At 39.7% G+C, this 26631-nt stretch overlaps 1 protein-coding gene across 8 annotated transcripts; it reads left to right on the top strand.

The window, feature by feature from the left end:
• The first annotated feature begins 172 nt into the window (after positions 1-172).
• sytl2a (synaptotagmin-like 2a) lies at positions 173-23101 on the top strand. Of its 8 annotated transcripts, none has more exons than XM_086057957.1 (18): positions 173-200; positions 1634-1790; positions 1904-2040; positions 3527-3602; positions 4702-4785; positions 5512-5566; positions 5647-5737; positions 6981-8759; positions 10337-10435; positions 10589-10668; positions 11821-11913; positions 12915-13078; positions 18327-18429; positions 18510-18671; positions 18757-18853; positions 19603-19693; positions 20881-21086; positions 22465-23101. In XM_086057957.1, exons 2-18 carry the CDS (start codon positions 1690-1692, stop codon positions 22611-22613), a joined length of 3567 nt encoding a protein of 1188 aa, XP_085914083.1. In that variant the 5' UTR covers positions 173-200; positions 1634-1689; the 3' UTR covers positions 22614-23101. The 8 variants fall into 8 exon arrangements, with proteins under 8 accessions (XP_085914083.1, XP_085914082.1, XP_085914085.1 ...); XM_086057956.1 differs by having other exon boundaries at positions 1904-2058; XM_086057959.1 differs by lacking the exon at positions 4702-4785.
• The last annotated feature ends 3530 nt before the right edge of the window (positions 23102-26631 follow it).

Raw genomic sequence — 26631 nt, 5'->3', positions numbered from 1 at the left:
AATTTTTGTCTTGTGCTACAATATTAACTTGCATCTTCTAAATAAGAACTCATCAGAGCAGGTTTGAACAACAGTCACCGATCCATCCTTATGGGTAGTGGTCTGCTCCCTTCTTAATGTGCTTTAAGCCCCTCCCAACGTTAGCCCCTCTGGATTCTTTTGAAAAGTAGGATTTACTCAGGAAGCAGCAACAGACGAAGGTATGATGGCTTTTTGAGACACACGTTTATTAAATTGTGTGTGTGTGTGTGTGTGTGTTGCGTGCGCGTGAGTGTGAGCGATAAAATGACATTTTTTGTCTTTATTTCCAATTCCAATTTAGTTGCTTTTGTCTGAGCGATTCTTGTAATAGAGCAAGCAAAACTTGACAAGCTGTAAAATCTTTACTTTCCAAAAACCTTCCAATTGTAAACTCAAACTGGCTTCCCTTTTACTCCTGCATGTTTTAAATTTTATCTTAGAGAAAATAATCTTAAATTCAACATTAATTCATAAAGAAATGAATATGAAATACTTTAGAAAAATTTGACCTATTCCTTAGAACTAATAATCAATCGTGTTGTCAGGTTTTATGGGTTAGAAAGACGATTTTAATGAAATATGCAGAGTCAAATTATCATTATTGTTACATATTTTTATTCAACCAACATGAATTTGTCTGTGTTTGAAATTTTAGATTTACTGGTGTTTTGTTTTTGTTTATTTTTTTCCTGAAAATAAATAGTATGTACTGTTTAATAATAGTTTTCTGAAAGAAAGTGGACATTAAGGGGTGATGTCCCCGCAACTTCAACAAAGAAAACAATCTTGTCTTTCAAACTTGCCTTTTTAAAGTAACACCAGATACAATTATTTCTCTCTTGATTTTTGTTTAATTTAGTTCTGCGACACAAGAAATATTGGGTATTGAGTTAACAACAAAAGAGGTAGGTACTAGTTTAACTAATTTCTTCGTTTTTTACTGAAAACACGAAACATTTATCCAAATACTAATTATGCTATATGTATTAATAATTTCATTTCAGGAGTAGAACGGCATCCCCCCAGGGGGCCCATCCCACTATTTGAGAAGGACTATGTAATAGTTAAGAAGAGGTTATGATATTTCCAATTGCAAAAATATATGAATTGTTCATCGTTTTAGGACATTAAGGGTTTAATGTGTATTGTTTAGTAAAATGAGTGTAGGAACTATTAAATAGATAGGTCAGTGATACATTTACAATTAAAATATGGATATCTACATATTAGTAGTTAAATGTGGTCATGTGACACAAGGATGTTGCAAATTGGAATGTTGTGTATATTACTTTATTTCCTTATGTGTATAGATATAAATATTCCTAAATACTGTTGATATAGGGTAGTAATAACAAAACAAAATAAATATATCCTACTCCTTTTTGAACATGGAAGTAATCTGTATGCATAAGCAGGTATTGTATTACCAATGTTTTATCTGTACGGGTCAGAAATAAGTACGATTTAAGTTAATTTGTTAATATATATATATTTACTTGTACATTTATGTTTCTAGAATTATTATTATTATTATTATTATTTAAAATGATTCCAACTGGTCTAGAAAGTATGCATACTCTCCCAATTAAATGTAAATGAAATTCCAATGCAGCACATCACTCCCAGAAAAAAAAGTTTCACGTGGGAACACAGTGAACGGCAGTCAACATGATTGATCTGAGTTTCCTGTCAGAGGAAGAAAAGGAGACCATCCTGGCCGTGTTGAAAAGAGATGCTGAGTTGAAGAAAGCCGAGGAGCAGCGTGTTCAGTGAGTTCATCTAACTCCATCAATATAGTTATTTAGGAGTTATTATATTAATTTATACAATAATTAATATGGATTTTCTTTCTGTGTCTCTGTGTTTTTGTATTTGCATACAGAAACTTAAAGAAGACACTGACTGACAGGAGCCACCTCAGGTATCTGACTGGAGAATGGTTTTATGAGACCAAGCAGCTTCGCCATCAGGATCGCATCCATGGGTCTGACTTTATCAGAGCTTCAATTAGGCACACAAGTAAACCTCTCAGCAATTGTGAGTTCACAATTGGCTGAAACTCATTTTGCTATTTATTTTATACCATTCATCTGTAACCTATTGATTATGACGTATACAAATATCTTTTTTTAGAGGGCAGGGGCAATGTTTAGAGAAAAAACTAGCAAATGTGCCACTTTATAAAGTCACACAAAAAAAACTAGAAATACACGTAGCATAGCTATTGATCATTGACCATGTAATCACGTGACTGCCCTATGACGGACGGCGGAAGGATTGCTGGTTTACTCCTTTGTCTGTCTGTACAACCGACAGCACAGCAAGATATGACCATTTTATAAGATAATAGATTAGATAAAGAACTTTACGCTGTACGAGATTCAATGGTTACAATGCGGGCAAGTGGCTCTTTTGCCGTCCAGCGTCCTGGAGGGGGCGTTCCCATGGGGGCTGTGACGTCACGTGCAAAAGGTCAATAGTCTAATCGTGAGGATTCGTTGGTGGTTAATGAGACACTGTTTTTAAAATGAAAAGGCATGATGGGGACTGATTAATTCTTAATTTAAACTTCCTGATCCCCTATCAGCTGACTAACACTAACCAATCACAAGCTAGCATACTTTAGGTAAATGAGTGAAAGACAGAGAGCAGCAGATTCGACACATCAACTTAACTACTTGTACAAAAAAAATACCAAAATGTATGAATGTGTAAATAATAATTATGGAAACATAAATGTACAAGTAAATATATATATATTTTTTTTATTAACTTAAATGCTTGATGTGGACCTTCGCAAAAGCGAGGCATCTTTGTCGCTGCCCGTACCCAACGTTTCAAAGAGCGAATGCTTAACATGATATGGTTAATCTCTGCTAAAGCAATTACTATCTCCTTGTTTAAAAAAAAAACATGACTGAAAAGTATTGGCACAAACATTGAAGTAGTACGCTACGTGTATTTCTCATAAGTTTCTGAGTTTTTTTCTCACAAATCTGTCACTTTATAAAGTCGCAAATTTACTACTTCATAAACTCGCAAATTTGCTACTTTATAAAGTCGCAAAGTTGCGAGTTTATAAAGTAGCAAATTTGTGAGTTTTTTTCTCGGAATATTGCCCTTGTCCTCGAAAAAAATAAATAAATTTATACGTGGCTTTACGCCGTCGTAATTTATACATATCAACATGGCTAACAAAATGTTTTTGTCAGTAAACAATATCCATGTCAACCTTCTCTTCTGCCCATTATAAGGTTATATTTATGCTTTGCAAGAATTTACTTGGATGTTACTATTTTACACACGTCATGGCTTATTTAAAAAATAAATAAAGACAACAAACACAAACACACATATATGAACAGACTAATTAAATGTATTGTATTGTTAAATGTATAAAGGGAACCGAATACCTTAACTGTCATTACCCAATACTCAGTATGTAGCGGTGTTGATAAATGGTGGATAATACAATCACTTCGTTTAAAATCCTCCTCTGCTGCAGTGACCAATCAAGTGCTTGTCCCATCCCTCCCTGCTGGTATCAATTGGGAGCCCCATGGGCATCCTGGCCATGAAAGGTAAGAATTAAACTGTTAATGCACATAAATAAATAAATAAATTAATTAATTAATTAATACAAATAGCACTTCAGTCGTAGGTTAATGGGTCAAGCAACATGGAAAGCAGGCATGTGCAACTGCCAGCTCACAGGACAGCCAAGTGCATACGTTTGTTGGTTATTACATGTATCTTAAAACTTTATCAGTTATCACGAGCAACGGCCATCTGACAGGGCTGGACAATTAACTCAAATTTTATCACAATTTCAAATTTGGCTTCTCTTGATCATTAAAACGTAATGATCGAAAGAAAAACGATTAATGTGCAGCATGCAGAAATTCCCTACGTTGTGAAAGGGCCCTGAATGCACCATCCTGTAGCAAGCCTGGAGCAGTGTGATCAGTGTGATTCTGCCTTCCCTCTAAGCGTACTTTAAGCTGTTTAATGACAACCCAGTTAGAGTTCATTATAAAACTAAACACACGATAAGGAGAATTACATATAGTGTGTATTTAAATACAAAACACGCTTCGTTTTTAACACATCGCGAGCCTAGCGCTAATGCTAACGCATGTGAATAGAGGATCCCATTCAAATGCTAATAGAAAGTTAGCATCTACTTCGGGAGTAATAGTCCTTCAAATAAATATTCACACACAAATGCAGTGGAAACGCATACCCACAGGCAGGATAACACAAATTGATTGCACAAATTCTTCCCAATTCGAGAAAAACGTTAATAGAATTCAATCACACCTTTTTTCTGTTCTCATTGTGTGTACACCATGGCTGCACGGCACCACACTGCCCCTAAGAGGCCAAAATGTGCAGGAACACCCAGTATTTGTTTTGCATTACTGTTTTAGCATACAGTATTTTTATTTTACTTATTTTATTTAAACTTTTTTTAATTTAGCAGATTCACAGAATTTTATTTTCCTTAAAATTCAAGGATACAAATATATCCAAGGACTTTTTGTTTGTTTGTTGGTCATACCAACACACATGATTATAATTTTTCCCATAATCGTCCAGCCCTACCATCTGATAGATGCCATCTTAGAGAATTTGGGGGATACCTTTACTTATATCAGTGGTTCTTTTATCGAATCTCAGGGGTTCGGTGAGTCAAGTCTCAGGTGTCTGGCGGAGGGCAAGACACACACGATACGATGAACGCTTGGCCATCCTTGGCTGCAGGTGATCACGCTACATTGCTTGGCCTATCTGTGATGCAGGGATTTTGGTGCACGCACAGTACTCGTGGCTGTTATCATGGAACGTTGTGTCATTTCTTTATTAGTGTAATCCCTTCATACTAGCTAGTGGAGCAAAAAAAGAATTTGAATTTGAAAAAAGTTTGACCTGTGAAAGATGGCGCAATACGGATTTTACCACGCGTTGTCATTAATATCGTAGCTATGACGTTTCAGTAAAATTATATATATATTACATGTTATTATTCTTATTATTATTTAGGTGTGTGAAAATTAGTGCGTTAATTTTTAGTTAATTAGAATTTTTGTTCATGGCACAATTTTTTTTAACGCGTGATTAATGACCGCCCCTTACTTGGAAAGCCTGCCCTATCACTGTTGAGCTATTTTTAGAACAGGCCCGCAGGCTACTCAAGTGGTCATTGGGGCTATGTTGATGACCCGTGAAATAACTTATGATCTGCGCTGCCTCCCATCACATGTTTGGCCAGTCAAGTAAATTAATTGTGTGATTGCTGGAGAGTGCAATGATGTACAATACTTTGAAATCAGTCCGTAATAAAAAGGTCAGGTGTTGACAGTTTTCCCTATTTCATAAAAGCAAATACCATTTATCCATTATTTTTTCAACCTCATTTCAATGCACCTTTAAAATATTGGTTTATATATACGCTGGTGTTTCATTTCCTCTTTTGTCTCGGTTTCAAAGGTCGAACTCCCTTGGAATGCAACAAGGAAAATCGTCATTATGGTCACCCTCAAAGGTAGGTGCACGATTGAAAATACTCAAAAATATGAATGGTCACATGTTAACCCAACCTAAATATTTACTCTTTGATTTAAGCAAAGAAAAAATCCATTCAACAGTGAACTCAACACTCCTGACACTTGTGAGGAAAAAGAATTTGAGGGATCAAGCAAAATATCACAACATGGTAAGTTTGTATATTCTTCAAACAGATATTTGTAAAAAAAAAAAAAAAAAAAAAAAAAAGAAGTCTGATGTTAGTGAGTGTGGTTGTAGTGGGTTTAAATGGTTTTGACTATTTGTTGAAAAATAAGAATGGTTGTTTCACAGTAATGTGTTGACCTTATTTCAATCCTGTATCATGTACAGTGCAGCCAGAAATGTTCACTTCATTTATTATGAAAGTAGAAAGTTAGTTCAAGATGTCTTGGGTTGTCAAAAGTAATTAAAAAAAAGAAAAAAAAAGAGTTCAAATGCCAGGCTAACAAAGGGTAATCCCTAAAGACATGCATTCCATTGCCTTAATCCACACCGCATGATTTGAAGCTGCTTGAAAATGGAATTTACTACACTGCTTTTCTGTCACAGATTATGAATAACAAGGCAATAAGGGAAGGTAATAAATAGCCCCACCTGTTCAAAACAGATGGAAATTAAAGCAAATTCCATAGCAACTTAAAATTCTCAAATCATCCTATATAATAAATAACCTTGAATTTGTTGTGTATTTGTAATGCTATGATCAGGTGATTTAACATTTAAACAGGTTCACAGTCAATGGCAATCTGAGGGAAGCCGTACCAAGAATATGACCCAAGACAAAAATGAGATTGACACCCTTGATCAAAGTATTTAGTAAATACGTTTTCCCTCCTCTATGTGCAATATATCTTTGACGGAATATTGGCATGGCTCAGTGGTAGAGTGGTTATCTCCCAACCCAGAGGTTGAGAGTTAGATTCCCAACTATTATGGAATCTTTCACATTTATTTTGCTATTGTAGTCTTAGATCAAGCGTAGGCCAAGTAGATCTAGGACCTACACTAGGAATGAGCAACTTTACGGAAGAGGATTAGGGCCATCGAAGAGAGAGCTAGCTAGCTAGCTAGCACCTGAGGCTAAAGCCAAACTGTGGCAGGGTTTTTACTTTCTGGACCTGGATTTGCCACCTCTGATTATCACTGACAATCTCCTTTTTCCTAATATGCTGCACAGTACATGCTTGATTTGATAAAAAAAGTATATCCACCTTTGCCACCATTGGTGCCAACATGCCTATTTTCCTACTTTCCAGTTCATATATATTTTAGAAGTTCCAATTTCATTCGCAACAATTCATATTTGGTTGAAGAACATATGTAGAAAATGTGTGTTGTGTTTGGCAAAGATGGTGATACATTGATCAAGCGGGTTGTGGTCGTTTTTACAGATCTTTGTCAGAATGAAGAACATGATGTCCGAAGCTTTGTAGTGTCTACGCTTTCATCTTCACCCAAGCAAGACTTAGTCTTTGAAGAGGATCGTCATTCTGTGGCCGCAGACTGGCCACATGAACAGAATGTTCTTCAACTCAGTCCTGTTACTTTTGTCAAGTTTAATTTAGAAAAAAAGTTATCTAGATCATCTCTTGATTTTTCATCCAAGCCTCAACAGGTGCTGCTCATTGGAAATGATGTCGAGAAAACAGATGAAAGACAATGTCCAAAGCAAGATCTGATGGTGACCACGCAATTAAACAACACTGTAAACACCTTGACTGTCCAAATCGAGAGCACGCATTGTAATGTGAACCAAGTTTCAGCTGTCAAAGAACAATCTGACATTTCTAAGATGCAAGAGTGTACAACTGTACAACTTACAACAGAAACAAAGCAAAAAGACAAAATGGGCCGAGGTGATTCTTCAGGCATTCACCAAGACACTTTGGAGGAAAAACATGTTGAGTCAGTGGAGAGAAAAAATTATGCCTTTATGAAACAGTGTGTAAATGAAGACCTCACAAAGATCGGCGTTGATGTTCCATACAGTCATCAGAATGTTCAGACATGCTATGATGTGGAAAGTAATAAAAATGATCTCTTACAACACAGACAATTAATGAATACAAAAAGTGCTACCAGTGTTCAGGAAGAACTTTCTTCCTTAAAGAGTGAATCTGACTTCAGGGGAGATTTATTCATGGGAGATGGAACATACAGAACAGATATCATGCTCATCAGTGAAGATGTAAATGATTTTCCACAGTCACAGACTTTTTGCGATGAGTGTACAGTCAAGCCTTTGGAGGACAGGCCATCCAATCTTGGTGGATTTAAGCAGCTCTGTGACGACTTGAATGAAGATGAAGGAGATATAATTATTTCCATTGAGACTGTTCTGACAAAATCTTTAAATACTACAGAAACCTCTGAAGAAGAGGCCAAAAATCCTCAAACAGTCATGGTGAGTTTTTCTAAGCCCGATTGTATGGATTTCTTGTCCCCAGAGACGGACAGATCACAACTAAAATGTTTTGGTGACGATAGTAATGATTTACAATCAACTCATCAAGGAGATAATCCTGAACCTCAAGAAAGGAACAACAGTGACCATAATTACCAAGCTCCAAAATCAAAACTCCAAGGATATGAAATCACGCGGAGTCCAACTAAAACTTGCCACCCAAAAGTCCTACCCAGAGAATCCTCAAGTTCAAATATAACCTCTCCCTTTAAGACATTTCCAATCGATATTAACACACAAACCAAAGTTGATGAAAACAAATCTATAAGGCCAATGCCAAGACAAAGCAAAAGTCCTTCACATGAAACACAACAGACAGATACTAAACCTCCAGAAATCACCTGTTCTCTTTTACAACTGGCAAAGTATGCGTGTAAGGCTCCAAGAGGCGAAATGCCTTTCAATAGTTCAGATAATTTGGAAGATGTACCATGTCTTGCCAGATCTGCCATCCCTCAAGATTATCAACACTATCTTGGGCCATCTGAGAAAGCCCATGTGCCACCTTTTCAATTTGATGACGCTGCTCAAGGGTCTCATGTGAGTGATGTGGAATACCAGGATAACACAAAGGAGGATCAAATTCACTCAAGATTGGGGAATATTCAAAGTAAAGATGAAAAAGGCAATATTCAAAGTAAAGATGAAAAAAGCAGCCAACAAACATCAACCATGGTCAGGTCTCTGACCTGGACAGGATCAGGAAGTGAGTTTTTTTTTATTATTATTTTTTTTAATCTCACTTTATACATTTTAAATCAGGGGTCACCAACTCTGGCCTAACACGAGGGCACCTAACCGGCATGTTTTGGATATTTTCCTCCCCCAATACACCTGATTTAAATGATCAGGATCGTTTTCAGGCTTCGGTTGAGCTTGCTAATGAGCTGATAATATGAATCTGGTGTGTTGGGAGAGGGAAACATCTAAGACAAGCTGGGTAGCTGCACCCAAGGACCGGAGTTGGTGACCCCTATTTAGGCCCTGTTCACATGGAAACAAATTCGGCTTCGTTCCTCAAACAAATCTTGTACAGACAGAAACGTTTCAAGACATGCGAGTGTCTGAAAGAAGACGCTGAGGACGTTTAACGGCTGTAATGTACGGTATATGCCAAGTCTGGAGTGGCGCTGTAGCACAGCCACAGGGAGTTAACGGATAGTGTGGAAGAAGAATCAGCGAAGAAGACAAACCACTGATCTGAATATATGACTGGATAGCTGATAGGCCAAGACTTTTGAAGCCACGAGGTCGCCATATTACTCCTCCCAAGAAACGTTTCTCTGCATATGATCCTATACATTTACAGTATCGAGATTGGAGAACATTTGAGACAGTACTTAGTAGAAACAGCATGATTTATGATGTTTTAAATTTGTTAAACAAGAGGACTTCAGACATTTTACAACTTGCCTTAAATATATGTATAAATTATATGCTTAATGATACAGGAGGAAACTTGTATTTTTTTAATTAAAGAATTATAACTGTAATTCAACAAAAGATGAAGTTCTAAGGAACTGAGCGATAATTCAAAAGGGGGGTCTTCAAAGTAGTTTATACAGTAATCTGCTTGCGAGATGGGAAGAGTAAAATGGCTGCCCTGTAGCTTCAACGGCTTTCACGGGTGTGTATGGGCTAGCGGCTATCCAGTAATGTATACAGATCAGTGAGTTGACCACAGGAGAAGTGACAATGGCGGGTGATTCAAGTGCAACAACATCACGCAAAATATTTAGCTGTAAAAGCATAAACAAAGGAGATTGCGCAAAATGACTACGACACGGCTATCCGCCATTGTTGTTGACAGATTGGCGGTTCGCACGCAGTCACGCGACAATTGGAGCATACGTCAAACTACGACAATGCATCGTCATCGGGCTGCGACCACTACGTCATCACTGGAGGAGTATCCCGCATATGTTGTCCACATTGGAATGTACGGGGTGTTTTGAAATCCTTCACTCTGGAGCCCGGTTCCAAAAGTGATCGGTTTCAAGCTCCAAAACAGTGCCGCCGTGTGTACGAACTGCCCAAACGGTAAGAAACTTGTGCGGATACATTGACACGGGCTTTTGTGTGGACGGGGCCTTAAATGGATGCGAAAACACCGATATAAAATAATGTGTCATTCTTTTCAAAATGCAGATGAAAATTGTTTGTTTCTGGTACTTTCTCAAACGAGACATGACAGCATGTTTTGGAGGCATATCGTTTATCGTAACAGAAGATTAATTAATCATGTAGCAAACAAGAAATGTGCTGTTGTTTTGTTTGTGACAGGTTCTGCTCACTCAATCCCATTTTATTTAAAACCATTATCGACAAGATACAAATCATCGACCAAGAGTCTAGAGGACACAAACAGATCACAAACAAATGGTAAGCGACCGTTTTTCTTTACATATTGCACATTACTTCTATGTAACATTAACTCCACAATTTATCAAGCATTGTAATTGTTTTGGTGAACAGGTAGTGTTACAGTAGCTATTTTAAAGCATATCCTCCCAGTGTTGTCTCTTCCACCATCAGGGTCTTCAATCAAACCAAATCTAATAACAACCAAGCGAATCCAAACCACTGTGTCAGTTCCTGACCTTCAGTCGGATGAGGTAAATCACTGCAGAGGAATTGTCACAATGTGAATAATGCAAACATCCATTTTAACGCTCGTAGTCCTACTAAACATAAACAGAATTAATCGCATGACTTCAATAGTTAACTCACGATTAATCGCAAATTTTATATAAAATATTTTTTTCTAAGTTTTCATAATCTTGTTAACATAAAAGCGGAAAATAATATATGTGGCTGCATCTTTTAGTCATCGATAGAGTAATTTCATAATAATTCATAATGTTGAGTTAAAATTAAAAATGTACTGTACAGTAAAAAAAACAAGTGTGATAATGATTTGTGTTGAGGTAATTTTTCTGCCATTAGAAGGCATAATTGCATTTGTAAGTCATTGATAGGCTTCATCTATCCTTCCTTCCTTTCTTCAGTCTTTCCTTTGGTCTCTTGAGGTCTCCCTAATTTGTTGGAATTTAAATGTTTCTGGGGTTGGTGAAAGATTCTGGTTGGTAACCTTGTGTGTAGTTGGTGGTGTCTGGTCGGTGCTGGATTTCACTTTTCTTTCTTTTCTTTGATCCTTCCTCGGGTCTCCTGACAACTTCACCACTCTAGCAGGATTCTGAAGTCTTCGGTTTAGGTGAAGGGTATGGGATTTTTAATAGCTTTCAAGGTTAATTAATGAGCACAAACTCACACGCGCACATATGCACACACACACACACACACACACACACACACACACACACACACACACACACACACACACACACGCACACGCACACACACGCACATATTCACGCACTCACAAAAAAAGAGAGAGAGCAATGGGGAAAAAAGTCATTGATGACATATCAGTGCATTTTTCTTTTTATATTAAGATGTGTCTAATCTTTAACATGAAGTAACTTGTGAAATTCTTCACTTGACCCCAGTCTCCACAAATATATGCATTATTATTAAATTTATTACAGCAACATTTTTACGTGGATGAGTCTGCTGCATTAATCGCATGTTAAAAAAAATTGTGGCATTAAAGGAACTCAAACTTAACTCAAAATTAACGCATTAATTTTGACACCTCTATAAAAAATGTATTGCTATTTTGAAATTGTTGAATATATTTGTTTATATTTGAAGATTTCTCATTTAGTAACTTTGTATTTCTATTCTGTTATTTTTAACACTGTTAGGTGGATAATGACAGCCCTTTTGAGACTTCATTTGGCAGCAGAAGAAATACGGGAAGCTCCATGTCAAACATTAGTTTGGCCTCCTTGTCATCTGTATGTCCATGCGTTTCTATCACAGTATATGTCCACCATTAAGTGCATCCTTGCAAGGTTCGAAATAAGCGATTTTGCATCACACTTTGCAAGGCAAATTTAGCATTTTGCGCCTCAACCAAACTGTGAATGGGCCGGCCTTTATCTGGCAAAACACAGAGCTAGTGAGATATTCCAAGAAAAAACTAGCAAACTTGGCACTTTATAAAGTAGCAAATTTGCGAGAAAAAAACTCAGAAACTTACGAGAAATACACGTAGCGTACTACTCGGATGTTTGTGCCAAAACTTTTTGGTCGGGTTTTCAAATAAGGAGATAGTAATTGCTTTAGCAGAGATTAACCATAAGATGTTTGAAGTGTTGGGTACGGCCAGCGACAAAGACGCCTCGCTTTGCGAAGGTCCACACTCTAAGGATCAAGCATTTAAGTTAATTTCTTAAAATGTATATTTTATTTTATATTATTTACACATTCATACATTTATTTATTTTTTGTACGTCGTTAAGTTGATGTGTCGAATCTGCTGCTCTCCGTCATTCACTTGCATTTACCTAAGTTGCATTTACTTAAGTATGCTCGCTTCTGATTGGTTAGTGTTTAGTCAGCTGATAGGGGATCAGGAAGTGTTGTCGCTCTAGCTGCCTTGTACGACGAGTAAATGTATAAATTTACGTCCTGCTTTTTCATTTTATAAACGGTGTCCCATTAACCCTCAACAAATCCTCACATTAGACAATAGCTATGCTACTTATATTTGTCGTAAGAGTTTTTTTCTCGCAAATCTGAAAAAAATATATTTATACGTGGCCCTAATACGCGGTCGTACCAAAGGATTTCAATGGTTAGCAAAACTACAAAAATAATAATAATAATAAAGCCATTTCGAGCCTTGATAAGAAATCATAAGGTAATGCTTTAATCAAGAGAAGTGTTGTTTTCTATGAGTGTTATAATATTGGAAATCTTGGACTTGATGTTCTTCTTATTTTTTCTTGAGTAGGTCAGTGACAGCACCACAAGCTCTGTTGATTGTAGTGCGGTTGAAGCCCAAGGAAGCATCCAATATGCTGTGAACTACATTCAAACGTGTGAAGAACTTCAAATCTTTGTAGTACTCTGCAGGGACCTTGCTGCGGCCGACACGAAAAGGCACCGCTGTGATCCGTAAGTTCAGAAATCCAAATGAATCTAGATGGTGTCAACAGGTCAAACAGGGAGATGGGGAGTATAGAGTATGTTCCTTGATTACTGATCCCACATATCCTCTGACACCGAAGGTTAGGTGGGTGGATGGAGGGATGGTCGGCTGCCTTTTTTTACACTGTAATAGGGGTGTATGCTACGGAAAGGGGAAAGGAAAACCCCTGCCACAGTTTGGCTTTAGCTCCTAGTGCTAGCTAGCTCCCTAGCAGGTAAACGAGCACCATGGGAGCTATCTAGCTAACTAGCACTTGAGGCTAAAGCCAAACTGTGGCCGGATTTTTACTTTCTGGACCTGGATTTGGAACCTTTAGAAGGGGCGGGTCTTCCGAAGTACTTCCTAGTCACTGTAGCACCCATAGCTTTTGAATACACTATCTGATTGTCATTACTACTTAAATAAATGAGGACGTTTAACAGGGTTTCTGTGGGTCATAAAAAAACATTAAATGACATTAAATGGATTTTGTTCAAATTAAGGCCTGAGATGGCATTAAAAGCATTAAATACGGGCATTAGTAGTGAGGGCATTAGTAGTGAGGGCTGCATGGCTCAATGGTAGTGTGGTTGTCTCCCAACCCAGCGGTTGTGGGTTCGATCCTCCACCGATGTGGCTATGTAGAAGTGTCCTTGAGCAAGATACTGACTCACCCTTAGAGATAGGGTGCCGTGTTCATTTTATTTTTATTTTTAGTCCAATTTCAATCACGCTTGTTAGTTTTTATCATACTTAGTCAACCTCATCCTGTTTTTATTTAGTCAACTTTTAGTCGATTCTAAATTTAGCATTATTAGTCTTAATTTTAGTCCAAGAAATAATAATAATTTTATTCTTCTAGTTTTAGTCAACAAAAACTGTCAACGTTTTAGTTTAGTTTTAGTCAGGACAATCATTTTACCCCTGTATATATTTTTTTTCCAGCAGGTAATGTTGAACAACATTTTGGTGAAAAACAACTTGACACACAATTACAGTATATCAACAAGTAGCTACTATAGCTCCAAGGTTATTATAGTTTTGGAATTTTCATCTTAGTTTAGTTAGTTTTAATTAGTTTTCAGGGTGGTTCGTTTAGTTTAGAATAATGCTTAGTTTTAGTTAGTTTCAGTTTCTAGTTTCTTTTAGTCCTCGTTTCTTTTTTAAATGTGTATTACTTGTGCGCAATATTTAATAAACACCATGGTAAAATAAAAAAATAACAAATTCCTTCCTGGCGTGGCATTTTGACTGAGTTAAATGAAAAAGCAGGCGAATTTGCCGCCTAGGAGCGATGTCATCTGAAGGTGCTTTGCTATTGGCTCCTGCTAGATGACATCACTTCTGTGTGACACACTTTCAAACATCTTTCAAATCATCCCCAAAGGCTCATTACTAAAGACTAAAATAAAGGACATTTTCACTATAATTATAGTTTTAGTTAGTTTTGTAAACATAAAATCTAGTTTTCGTTTTTTTACAAAGCATTTTTGTTTTAATTTTATTTCGTTAACGAAATTGTTTTTTAAATTTTAGTTTTTGTTTTTTCGTTAGTTTTCCTAAACTAAAATAACCTTGTAGGTCTCTATGCTGCAAGCTAGTAAATTAGCCAGCATTAGTTAGCGGTCGGATTAACATTATTGTGGGGAACGTCATAGTCGTTGGATTAATGTTACGTTTTTACTACAATTTACTTTCCTTTTAATTTTAACTTCTCAATGTAAATCCACCTCCTGTCTGTCCCATGTGTTTGTGCATATTACACTCGCTAGCTGCAGATTTGAAAAGGGGGGGGTGGGGTGTCCCTTTGTGTCACATGACAATATCACAGTGACAGATTAGCAGAGAAAGGATTTTACAAAATCATATAATTTCGTCTGTCTTTGTTCATGAACTAAAATGTCTATGAATTGTAGTCCAGTTTTTATTAAGTGAAGTACATTTTTGTCTTGTCTTCATTAGTTGATGAAAATGCATATTGATTTAGTCCCAGTTATTGTTTATTAATGAGGGTTTTAGTCTAGTCTAATGTAGTTTTTTTCTCCTCCGTGAGTCATCACCTTATTGTGGTGGAGGGGTTTGCGTGTCCCAATAAGCCTAGGAGCTATGTTGTCTGGGGTTTCATGCTCCTGGTAGGGTCATCCATGGCTAACAGGTCCTAAGTGAGGGACCAGACAAAGCATGGCTCAAAAGACCCCTATGATGAATGTAAATTTTGGATCGTGGTTTACCTTGCACGGATGCGGGTCACCGGGGCCCCCCTCTGGAGCAAGGCCTGGAGGTGGGGCTCAAAGGCGAGCGTCTGGTGGCCGGGCCTATACCCATGGGGCCCGGCCGGGCACAGCCCGGAAAGGTAACGTGGATCCCCCTTCCCATTGGCTCACCACCTGTGGGAGGGGCCAAAGGGGTCATGTGCGCAGTGAGCTGGGTGGCAGCCAAAGACGGGGGCCTTGACGGGCCGACCCCCGGCTACTGAAGCTAGCTCTGGGGACATGGAATGTCACCTCTCTGGCAGGGAAGGAGCCCGAGCTGGTGTGCGAGGCTGAGAAGTTCCGACTAGCTATAGTCGGACTCGCCTCCACACACAGCTTGGGTTCTGTTACCAATCCTCTCGAGAAGGGCTAGACTCTCGTCCACTCTGGAGTTGCCCACGATGAGAGGCGCAGAGCAGGTGTGGGCATACTTATTGCCCACCGGCTAGGCGCCTGTACGTTAGGGTTTACCCCGGTGAATGAGAGAGTAGCCTTCCTCCGCCTTCGGGTGGGGGGACGGGTCCTGACTGTTGTTTGTGCTTATGCACCAAACAGCAGCTCAGAGTACCCACCCTTTCTGGAGTCCTTGGAGGGTGTGCTGCAGAGCGTGAGACCTGGAGGGGCGTGATTGGGAGGAACCCGAGCGGTGTTTTGTTATTGGAGTTCTGTGTTCTCCCGGGACTGACCATAACGAACACTATGTTCAAACACAAGGGTCTCCATATGTGCACTAGGCACCAGGACACCCTAGGTCACAGTTCGATGATCAACTTTGTAGTTGATGCGACTGCATCTGTTGGACACTCGGGTGAAGAGAGGGCTGGAGCTGCCAACTGATCACCACCTGGTAGTGTGTTGGCTCCGATGGCGGGGTAAGATGCTGGTCCGACCTGGCAGACCCAAACGTACTGTGAGGGTCTGCTGGGAACGTCTGGCAGAATCCCAGAAAGAAAGAGTTTCAACACCCACCTCCGGCAGAACTTTTCCCTTATCTCGAGGGAGGCGGGGGACATTGAGTCAGACTGGACCATGTTCTGGACTGGACTCCAGCGGTAAGGGATGCCGTCAAGCTGAAGAAGGAGTCCTATATTGGGCCTTTTTGGCCTGTGGGACTCCGGAGGCTGCTGACAGTACCGGCTGACCAAGCGGAATGCAGCTTCAGCGGTCGCTGAGGCAAAAACTCGGACATGGGAGGAGTTCTGTGAGGCCATGGAAAACGAATTCCGGACGGCTTCGAAGAAATTCTGGTCCACCATCCGGCGTTTCAGGAGAGGAAAGCAGTGCGCCATTAACACTGTGTATAGTGGAGATGGGGTGCTGCTGACCTTGACTCGAGACGTCGTGAATTGGTGGGGAGAATACTTCAAAGACCTCCTCAAATTCCACCGACACGTCTTCCTTTGAGAAAGTAGGGTCTGGGGACTCTGAGGTGGGCTCCCCTATCTCTGGGGTCAAAGTCACTGAGGTGGTTGGAAAGCTCCTCGGTGGCATGGCCCCGGGGGTGGGCTGAGTTCCTAAGGGCTCTGGATGTTGTGGGGCTGTCGCGTGGACATCTGTGAGTGCCTCTGGATTGGCAGACCCGGAATAGTGGTCCCCCTTTTTAAGAAGGGAGACCGCAGGGTGTGTTCCAACTATAGAGGGATCACATTCCTCAGCCTCCCTGGTAAGGTCTATTCAGGGGTGCTGGAGAGGAGGATCCGTCGGGAAGTCAAATCTCAAGATTCAGGAGGAGCAGTGTGGTTTTCGTCCCGGCCATTGAACAGTGGACCAGCTCTACACCCTCGGCAGGATCCTCGAGAGTGCCTGGGAGTTTGCTCAACCAGTCCACATGTGCTTTGTGGACTTGGAGAAGGCATTTGACCGTGTCCCTTGGGGAGTCCTATCGGGGGGTGCTTCGGGAGTACGGGGTACCAAGCCCCCTGATACGGACTGTTCGGTCCCTATACGACCGATGTCAGAGTTTGGTCCGCATTGCCGGCAGTAAATCGGATTCGTTCCCAGTGAGGGTTGGACTCCGCCAAGGCTGCCCTTTGTCTCCGATTCTGTTCATAACTTTTATGGACAGAATTTCTAGGTGCAGCCGAGGCGTTGAGGGGGCCCGGTTTGGTGGCCTCAACATTGCATCTCTGCTTTTTGCGGATGATGTGGTGCTGTTGGCTTCCTCAAGCCGTGATCTCCAACTCTCGGTGGAGCGGTTCACAGCCGAGTGTGAAGCGGTTGGGATGAAAATCAGCACCTCCAAATCCGAGACCATGGTCCTTAGTCGGAAAAGGGCGGAGTGCCCTCTCCGGGTCGGGGATAAGATCCTGCCCCAAGTGGAGGAGTTAAAATATCTTGGGTAGGTTGGAGCGGGAGATCGACAGGCGGATCGGTGCAACGTCTGCAGTACCCATCCTAGATTGCTGCTCAGCGCCAGATCTTTTGCTGATGTGAATGTAGCAGGCGGAGGTCCCCCACCTGTGATAGTGGCCTCAGTCTTTTTTATGGGGGCTCCATTGGTTGGCAACATATTTACAGCTCGACACCTATTTAGTCTTATTTTATATATATATTGTTATAGGCTACTTGCCGACTTGCTGCCATGATCGCTTTTGGCTACTGTTGAGATGTAACAGTTAAAAATGAATATGTAGGTCAATTCGAAGTGCTTTACATTAAATTGATGATTAATAACACTATTAATGTGAAATACACATCTAACATGAAACAATTGTAACTTATGCATTTAGTCTGTCGGCTATTCTTTTTTTTTTGTTGCCAATGAGATTTCCCTCGTCTTATTGATAGCAGCAGTATTGCCTTTTTTGTCTGTCTTACGTTAGCCTTGATTAGACGCGGCTGGAAGGGGTTAGTGGAACGATTTGGCGCTTTATTCGCAGATGGTGTTCACTCCAGCCTCGCTTTTTTGCATGAGCCTCGCTTTCTTTAGCTGCATTGATGGAATACCCTGGTGTATTTTTTTTATATATATTTTTTTTTGTAGATACGTGAAGTGCTATCTTCTCCCTGATAAAACAATGCTTGGAAAGAGAAAAACAAGTGTTAAAAAACGCACTGTAAACCCGAACTTCAATGAAATCCTCAAGGTGAGTATTACTTTTTTTTTTTTCTCTTACCAGTTTCATTTCACATTTGTGTAATCATTTTTTATGTTCCTGTTCAATAGTTTAATATAAAATTGGAGGTTTTGAAAACGCAGACTCTTTACATCTCAGTATGGCACAATGACACCTTTCGGCGGAACATGTCTTTGGGTGAAGTGGATCTGGATATGTCACAATGGGACTTAAGCAACACTCAAATAATTGAATATGCATTAAAAGCAAGGGTAAATGTATTTCTCATACCTGCAAGAATCCCCTGTGCATCATGTAAGTGGTCTGAATAGAGATTGTCCTGAATTGATATTTCAGGTGTCAGGACAAACATCAACACTCTCTCCTTTAAGTTTGCCAGACAGCAGAGGACTGATGAGAGTAGCCTTGAGGTTCCTACCTCAAGCATCTCATGGTAAGAAATGTCTTAATTTCCTGTCAAATTTATCATCAGCGTCATTGTGGGAATGCTGAAAAGAAATCTTATTCTCTACACTTTTTTGCCGTGCGATAACTCCTACATAATACTTCCGATTTATACCGTTCAAATTTCAACTTGTTTCCAAAATTCACGCCATCTTGGGAAAATATCGTCTGATTCCACATTACTTACAGTTTTTGCATAATTTAACGTTTAATATCAACTTTTTTCCCATCATTTTCATTGGGACAGACATTGACTTTTTTGATGTGCAAAAACTCCTACATATTACATCCGATTTACACCATTCAAATTTCGAATTGCTTCAAAAATTCACGCTTCCCAGGGTATATAGTCTGATTCCACATTACTTACAATTGTCGCACAATTTGACGTTAAATATCAACTTTTGCCCATTCATTTTTAATTGGACTGACATTGAGTTAATAAAGTGCATTGTCCAGTAAACAGGAGATCGCTGGTTCGAATCCCACCTCCAACTGTACCGCAAATATATCCGTTGCCATTATGCTAGGTGATATGCATGTATACATACCAACTGACTATCGTATCAGGAAATGGATTATAATTTCACTGAAATAATTTAAGCAAGATTTGCTAAGATTTTAATGCATTATTTAAATCTTAGCATTCAGCTTTTCAGCATTCCCACACAATTTCTGCAGAAATTGCACCCCTTCTGTTTAGTTTATTGAGAGATTTATATTTAAATGCATCCCTAGGTATGAGAACTGGCGAGGTGCAAATTTGGGTGAAAGACTGCAAGAATCTCCCTTCAGCCAGAGGACTTACAATTGATCCATTTGTGAAATGGTGGGTTATTGTAAACTGTTGGGGTCTAATGGAAGTTAATTATTTCCTTATTTGAATTTAACTCATTCACTCCCAGCCATGTTCACTAAAGCAACCCCCTTCGCTCCCGGCTCTTTTACTGGATTTTGACTGATTTTGCAAGGCCCACAGAGTATTGTATTATATTGCTATAAAAACATGGAACCTACCAAAAGTAGTTTCATCGGGGAAAAAAGTATGTTAGAATCTGTTTCCGTTTTGCAGCAATTAGCATTAGAATAAAGCTAAGTTTCATCATTATTCACAAACCTGTTGAGAACACTGTCAAAAAGAGCTTGTTGCAACATGGCCCTGGCTAATCTCTTAGGGTGTATAGACCTGTTTGGTCCGCTTTAAACAGACCCGAGTTCATTTCCCACGCTGATCCGGACCTTTTGTGCAGGTCTGAATACACACAAACGAATCCTGGTGCGGACCAAACAAGCGGACCGAGACCCACTTTTTGAGGCAGTCTCGGTCCGCTTCCAAACGGTTCGCTTCACAGCCTGAATACAAACCACGGCTGATCCGCTCCAACTGTAGGACATATGCGCCTTTTTGGTCTTAACAAGCCACCGTAGCCAAGCATTGCAGGGGCAAATATTGCCTGGTACTGAATATTTTGCTAAATTCATTCATATTCATCCGTATTCTGTTTAGCCACGCTGCTGTCAGCATGTTGTGGTGGGGGTAGGACACGCAGAGCGCAACTGCTTCTCCGGTTACTGCACGCAATCGACGACGCGTTCCAAATTGTCGCGGAACCTCTGTTGAATGAGCTACTCTTGACGCTCGCAAATATCTTGCATCTAATAACCGCACAAATATGCAGAGCACTAATGCAACACGTTGGAATTTCATGTTTTCTTCTATTTCGAAAAAAAAAAAAAAAGTCTGCTTTTGGTCCGGATCAAACAAGTGGACTAAAGGACTGAATACACTCTATACTCTGCTGCCACCTGCTGGCCGTTTTTTGTAATAATTAACATTGCTGTAAGCCACTTTTCATGTCAAAAACACATAATACGTGTAAAGTCGCTTTTGGGAGGAAAGGACAAGTTATTTAAAAAAAAAAAATTAAACATTTGGGGGAATGAATGAGTTAATGGTTTGATGTTCTTGAGACTAATTTTGTGTGTTTCTTAAATGACCTGCATTTCCTCCTACAGCACTGTACTTCCTGATTCGAGTGGCAAAAGCCAGCAGAAGACCCGGGTAGTGAAGGGGACCGCCAACCCTATGTTTAATCACACGATGGTGTATGATGGTTTCCAACAAGACGATCTTAAAGAAGCCTGTGTTGAGATTAGCGTGTGGGATCACGACCGACGAAACCACAACTACATTGGAGGCCTCAGACTTGGACTCGGAACAGGTGCGTGTGCAGCCAACATTAAATCTTTACACATTTTCCTTTGTCTATGCTTAAAATATGTTGAACTCTTTCACCGGCCAAAAACGTTAATTGACGTTAAGGACACGCCCACCGAGTACCGCCAGCCGTTTTGCAGTAATTAGCATTAAAATATAGCTAAGTTTCATCATTATTCATAAACCTGTTGAAAACAGTGGCAATAAGAGCTTGTTGCAACATGGTTGATCTCTTATACACTGCTGCCACCTGATGGCCATTTTTTTGGAATAACTACCATTGCGCGACTTCTTCATGTCAGAAGCTGCATCAACGCCTTCTGTATGCTCTAGCATAATAAAAACAAAAAAACATATAAATTCCGTTTTTGGGAGTGAAGGACAAAGTATGGGTTTGAATGAATTTTAACCTCCACACATGTTTCAAAGTAAGTTCATAAGGTGTATTTCATGGAAAATTTGGAGATGTATTGAACTGGAAATGTTGAGAAATTTAGAAAGCTTAGCTGAGATGGTCAATCCATCAGCAAAGGGAATTAATGTGCATGGATCCCGTAAAATGGTGAGAATACTTTTTAGCCTTTTCCACTGATGTCAAATCCAGGACCAGAAAAGTAGCAAACCTGCTACAGTGTGGCTTTAGCCATAAGTGCTTCTACTCAGCTGGTAAGTAAACAAGTTCTAGACCTACAACCTAAAAAGAGAATTGTTGAACCAACTTAAACAGAACCCTGACTGTAATGACAAGTTTGCTCCATATGACGCCACCATTGTTATTGTTCTTTTCCCAAAAAAATTTTAAACGACCATGTAAAGGATGCATTGTTAAAGCATTTTTAAAAAGATGAACATTTATAGTAAGGCGTTTTTTGTTTTGTTTTTAAGCAACCATGGCTTATCAATGTTGCTGCATTGACCAACAGTCCATTCATTTGTAAGTCCGTGCATGCTGTCGAGTCGCGCCGGGAGTGACGTCAAGCAATCGACAAATTCGGTCTTCAGAGGACCCAGCCTTGTGCATTTGGACACACCTATTGTGCATGGTCGTTTATTATTTAAAAAACAAAACAAAAAAACAAACAGAGAAACACCTTACTATACATGTTTGTGTTTTGTTTTTGTTTTTAAATAAAAGCTTTACTACTATTCATGATCATTTACAAAAAATAAAATAAAAAATAATCAGCCTTGTTTTGTTTGTAAAGAAAAGTCTGACCACCTGACTCGGGAAATTTGAAACGGTCAATTGTTATTGCTGCACTGCTAATGTGAAGGATTTGTGTCAAATCTGTTGTCACTTTGCGGGCACCTGCTGGCTAAGGAGCCCCAAGCAATTGCCTGCCTTGCCAAATGGCAAACTACGCCTCTACTTATCTGTGCAGGGAAAAGCTATGGAATGGATGTGGTTTGGATGGATTCAACGACAGAAGAAGCAAATTTATGGAAGAAGATGTTACAGTGCGATGGCCAATGGATGGAGGATGTTTTACCACTGAGAATGCTTGTAATGACAAAATGCAGGTCAAAATGATGTTTTGTACACAATTATGCAGAATAACAGCATCCAAATGCTAATCTTAATATTGCGTTTATTTAGAATATCAATCATTTAAGGCATACACATTTTTATGCAAATGTAGCCTTTGAATATATTTTAGATTCAATCAAAGTTACAGAACTACTACCGGTATTTGAAACATATTAAGAAGCTTTGTTGAATCTGTGCACTGATAATCACATTCTGTCTGTTCTGGAATGCAACGTTTTAATTAAACATATTGTGAGTTGTGACTCGGTTGAATAATATACAACACTCAACACAACAACAACAATGACTTGACGTAAACTTTTATGCTAAGTGTACCTAGTGGTCTCCCGAGTTACTTATCACATAAGGACTACATTTTACTTCCTCACATCACTAGACTCCTCACATAATTTTTTTTTTATTGGAATTATTATTTTTTTGAACGAGGTATGGATCTACGCTGCAAATGTAATAATATTGTGTTGTATCAATTTTTTTTCTTGTGTTTTTGAGAAGCTGATATGACAAACCAGTCAAAAACTGGTTATTGAGTGTCTCGACATATTACATTTGGAAAGCGGCCCTGATGATGCAAAGAAAAAAGTAATTTAGAAATAAACTTTTTTTTGAGTAGGCTTTCTGCTTACCTTACTTTGTTCAAATTCCTGCGAGGATGAAGTTAAAAAATGATTAGTGAGCATATAAGACCACAAGGTCACAGCACTAAATTGAAAAGTTCTGGGAGAACTTTTGCCCAGTGGTTTTATTTAACGTATGCTCGCATCATTATGATAACAGTAATAACCAGAAAACTATTATATTCTCCATTGAGCTCTTTAGTGAAAGCCAAATAGATGAGTGGCAGGAAAAAGGTCATAGCAACAACAAAAAGGCCTAAAGTCACCTACTACTAATGTGCCCAGAGATGTCCACTTACCTTTTTCCATCTTGTCCGGGTGTTAGTTTTTAAAATAAATTCATGGAAATGTTCGTTTTTCATTACGTGACAACTGGGAGGCGGTGTCACAGTATTTTTTCCAAATTGTTTTAATTGAATATTTTTCAAACACAACCCAACATTTTAAAGGGTACAGCCGTATTTTTATCTTTCCACCCTCATCCCTACTCAAGGCCAACTAATCACACACACACGCACACACACACACGCACACGATTATCAAAATAAACAAAAATCACGGATAGGGAGTTAGGAGGAATAACATTTCTATATGAACTACTCAGTGTATCAAAAATAAATGTCTAAAATGTTTTTTCACAAAGTCCCTAGCCTGGAAAAAACGGGAGAAGTGATGCCCTGGGTGACTAAGGCCCCAACCACACGAAAGCCAGTTTCAATGTATCCTCACAAGTTTCTTACCGTTTAGGCCGTTTGTCTACACGATGGCGTGGTTTCGGAGCTTAAAACCGATCACTTTTGAAACCGGGCTCCAGAGTGGAAAGATTTCAACACGCGCCCCGTATGCGTCCGTCTGGACACCATATGCAGGATACTCCTCCAGTGATGATGTAAAGGTCGCAGCTCGATGACGACACATTGTCGTAGATTGATGACGTGTGCGCCAATTCTCGCGTTGTTTTGCGCAGCCGCCTTAGCTTGCTTATGCTTTTGCAGCAAAATATTTTGCTTCTTTATTCCCACATTCAACAAGCGGTGTTGTACTTGAATTACCCGCCATTGCCATTTTTCCTGTGTTCGTCTTTTTCAGCCATGTTTGTTCTGTAGCTTTCCGTTACCTCCCTGTGGCTGCGCTACAGCACCACTCCAGACTTGGCATATACATTACAGCCCATAAACGTCCTCAGCGTCTTCTTTTGGACACACGCAAGTCTTGAAATGCTTCTGTGTGTACGAGATTTGTTTGAGGAACGAAGTCGGCTTTGCTTCCGTCTAAATTTGTTGGAAAGCTGTTCAAATAAACAAAACATATTGTCTACATACAGATCATTAACTGACCTTATCCCCTTGTCATACCAGACCCGGAACACTGGATCGGTTCTCGATGGTTCAAAAAAACTGTTTCTGTAAACCGAAGTCTGAAAAGATCTGCCAGAGAGCCCAACCTGCTTTCTATACTGATTCCAAAACTTTAAAGAAGGTAACACTACAGGACAGCCAACTACACGTGAGAGGGGAAGTGGGAGTTGCGAACACAAAAGTGAACGCAACCAAAATGGTGACAATTCTCCTTTCCAGATCTACCCATCCTGGCAGCATGTCCGGCTCTTCGCACAACCAAAACAAAAGCTTCCGTATATTAGCTGCCAATAATAATATCTAAAAACTGGTAAGGCAAAACCACCTTTGTCCTTAGGAGACTGCAAGACCGACTTACGAAGTCTGCTTGGTTTACCAGCCCATAAGAATGTTGAAATCAGCCTGTGCAACTTCTCGAAAAAGAACTTATTAGGGAAAACAGGAAGGTGTTGAAATAGGTACAAAAACTTTGGAAGAATCACCATCTTGACCAAATTTATCCGACCTACGAGTGAAAGTAGCATTGCCGACCAGCAGTCAAAGTCCCCCTCTGTCTTGCTGATCAAAGAACTGAAATTGTTGCGATATATATCCGAAAGAGAAATCTGTATACCCAAATATCGGAAGCCGCCAACCGACCATTTAAATGGTGATATGGAAGGGGAAACCTCCTTGGCAGAGCTGTTAATAGGCATCAATTCACTCTTTTGATAATTAATATTATAACCAGAAACACTGCCATATTCATTTAAGAAATTAAAAATCATAGGAAAAGAGGCAATCGGGTCCGAGACAGAGAAGAATGCTGCATATAAAGAAACCTTATGAACTGTACCTGCCCGCGTAATGCCTTTAAAGTTAGCCTCTGAGTATAGCCAAAGGGCTAAGGGTTCTATCACCAAAATGAATAGCAACGGGGAAAGAGGGAAGCCTTGCCTAGTGCCACAATGTAACAGGAAATGGGGAGATGACATGTCGTTTGTCCGAGCCGAAACCTTCGGCAAACAATAAAGAAGCTTCACCCAATCTACGAAAGCTCTGCCAAGCCAAAATTTGGCCAATACTTTGTGTAGAAAGCCCCATTCAACCCTGTCGAAGGCTTTCTCCGCATCAAGTGATCCTACAACCTCCGGCACTAAGGAACTTTTAGAGGTGATGATGTTAACAAGGCGTCTGGTATTGGATGAGGAATGTCGACCTGGCATAAAACCAGTCTGATCTCGTCCAATGATAAGAGGTAAGAAACGTTGCAGACGAGAGGCAAGAATCTTTGAAAGAATTTTAAAATCAACATACAAAAGGGAGATGGGCCTATAACTGCCACAATTCAAAGGATTTTTGTCATTCTTAAGAAGCAAAGAAAAAGTGGCCTCCGACAGTGTATCAGGGAGACGGCCACAGGCAAAGGCTTCATTATACATGTCTCTCAGGATGGGACAAAGCAAAGATGAATAGGCCTTATAAAAGTCAGCAGTAAAACCATCTGGGCCAGGGGACTTTCTACTTTGGAGTGAGCCAATTGCCTCCTGAACCTCTACAAGAGTAATAGGGGCAACTAAAGGTCCTGAAGTAGCATTATCTACCTGGGGAAAGTCAATTTTGTTAAGTGTGATATTGGGAAAGGGAGGAGCATCTGAAGTATAAAGAGAAGCATAAAACTCTGGAAAGGTTTGGTGTATACCACTCGGATTAGTTACGGATTGGTTACCCCTGAAGCAGACTTTATCTTTGGGATTACTCTAGCAGATGCCTCAACCCTGGCCTGAACTAAGGCTTCCCTGCTTTATTGCCAGATTCAAGTTCTGACCTTTGTGGTAGAAGCCAGATCAAAGTCTATCTGTAAAGTGACACGTCGTTTATAAAGGGTGGGATTGGGATTAGCATCGTACTGTTCGTCAACCTTTTTAATTTTCCTGGGAAGACCAGAAATAGTGGAATATTCCTCTTTTTTCCTATTAGAGACGAATGAGATGAGCTGGCCCCTGATATAGGCTTTAAATGCCTCCCAAAGAGTGCCCCTAGTAA

Source organism: Leptonotus elevatus, chromosome 16 (genome assembly GCF_054856555.1).
Source record: "Leptonotus elevatus isolate MCC_2025b chromosome 16, RoL_Lele_1.0, whole genome shotgun sequence".
NCBI lineage: Eukaryota > Metazoa > Chordata > Actinopteri > Syngnathiformes > Syngnathidae > Leptonotus > Leptonotus elevatus.
This window is presented reverse-complemented; position numbering and strand designations above follow the sequence as displayed.

Excerpts from the sequence above, each read along its gene's own strand:
- sytl2a (XM_086057956.1), top strand. The coding sequence starts at position 1,690 with ATGATTGATCTGAGTTTCCTGTCAGAGGAAGAAAAGGAGACCATCCTG. Across the intron at positions 1,791-1,903 it reads GCCGAGGAGCAGCGTGTTCA|AAACTTAAAGAAGACACTGA; the intron begins GTGAGTTCATCT and ends ATTTGCATACAG. Across the intron at positions 5,567-5,646 it reads CATTATGGTCACCCTCAAAG|CAAAGAAAAAATCCATTCAA; the intron begins GTAGGTGCACGA and ends CTTTGATTTAAG.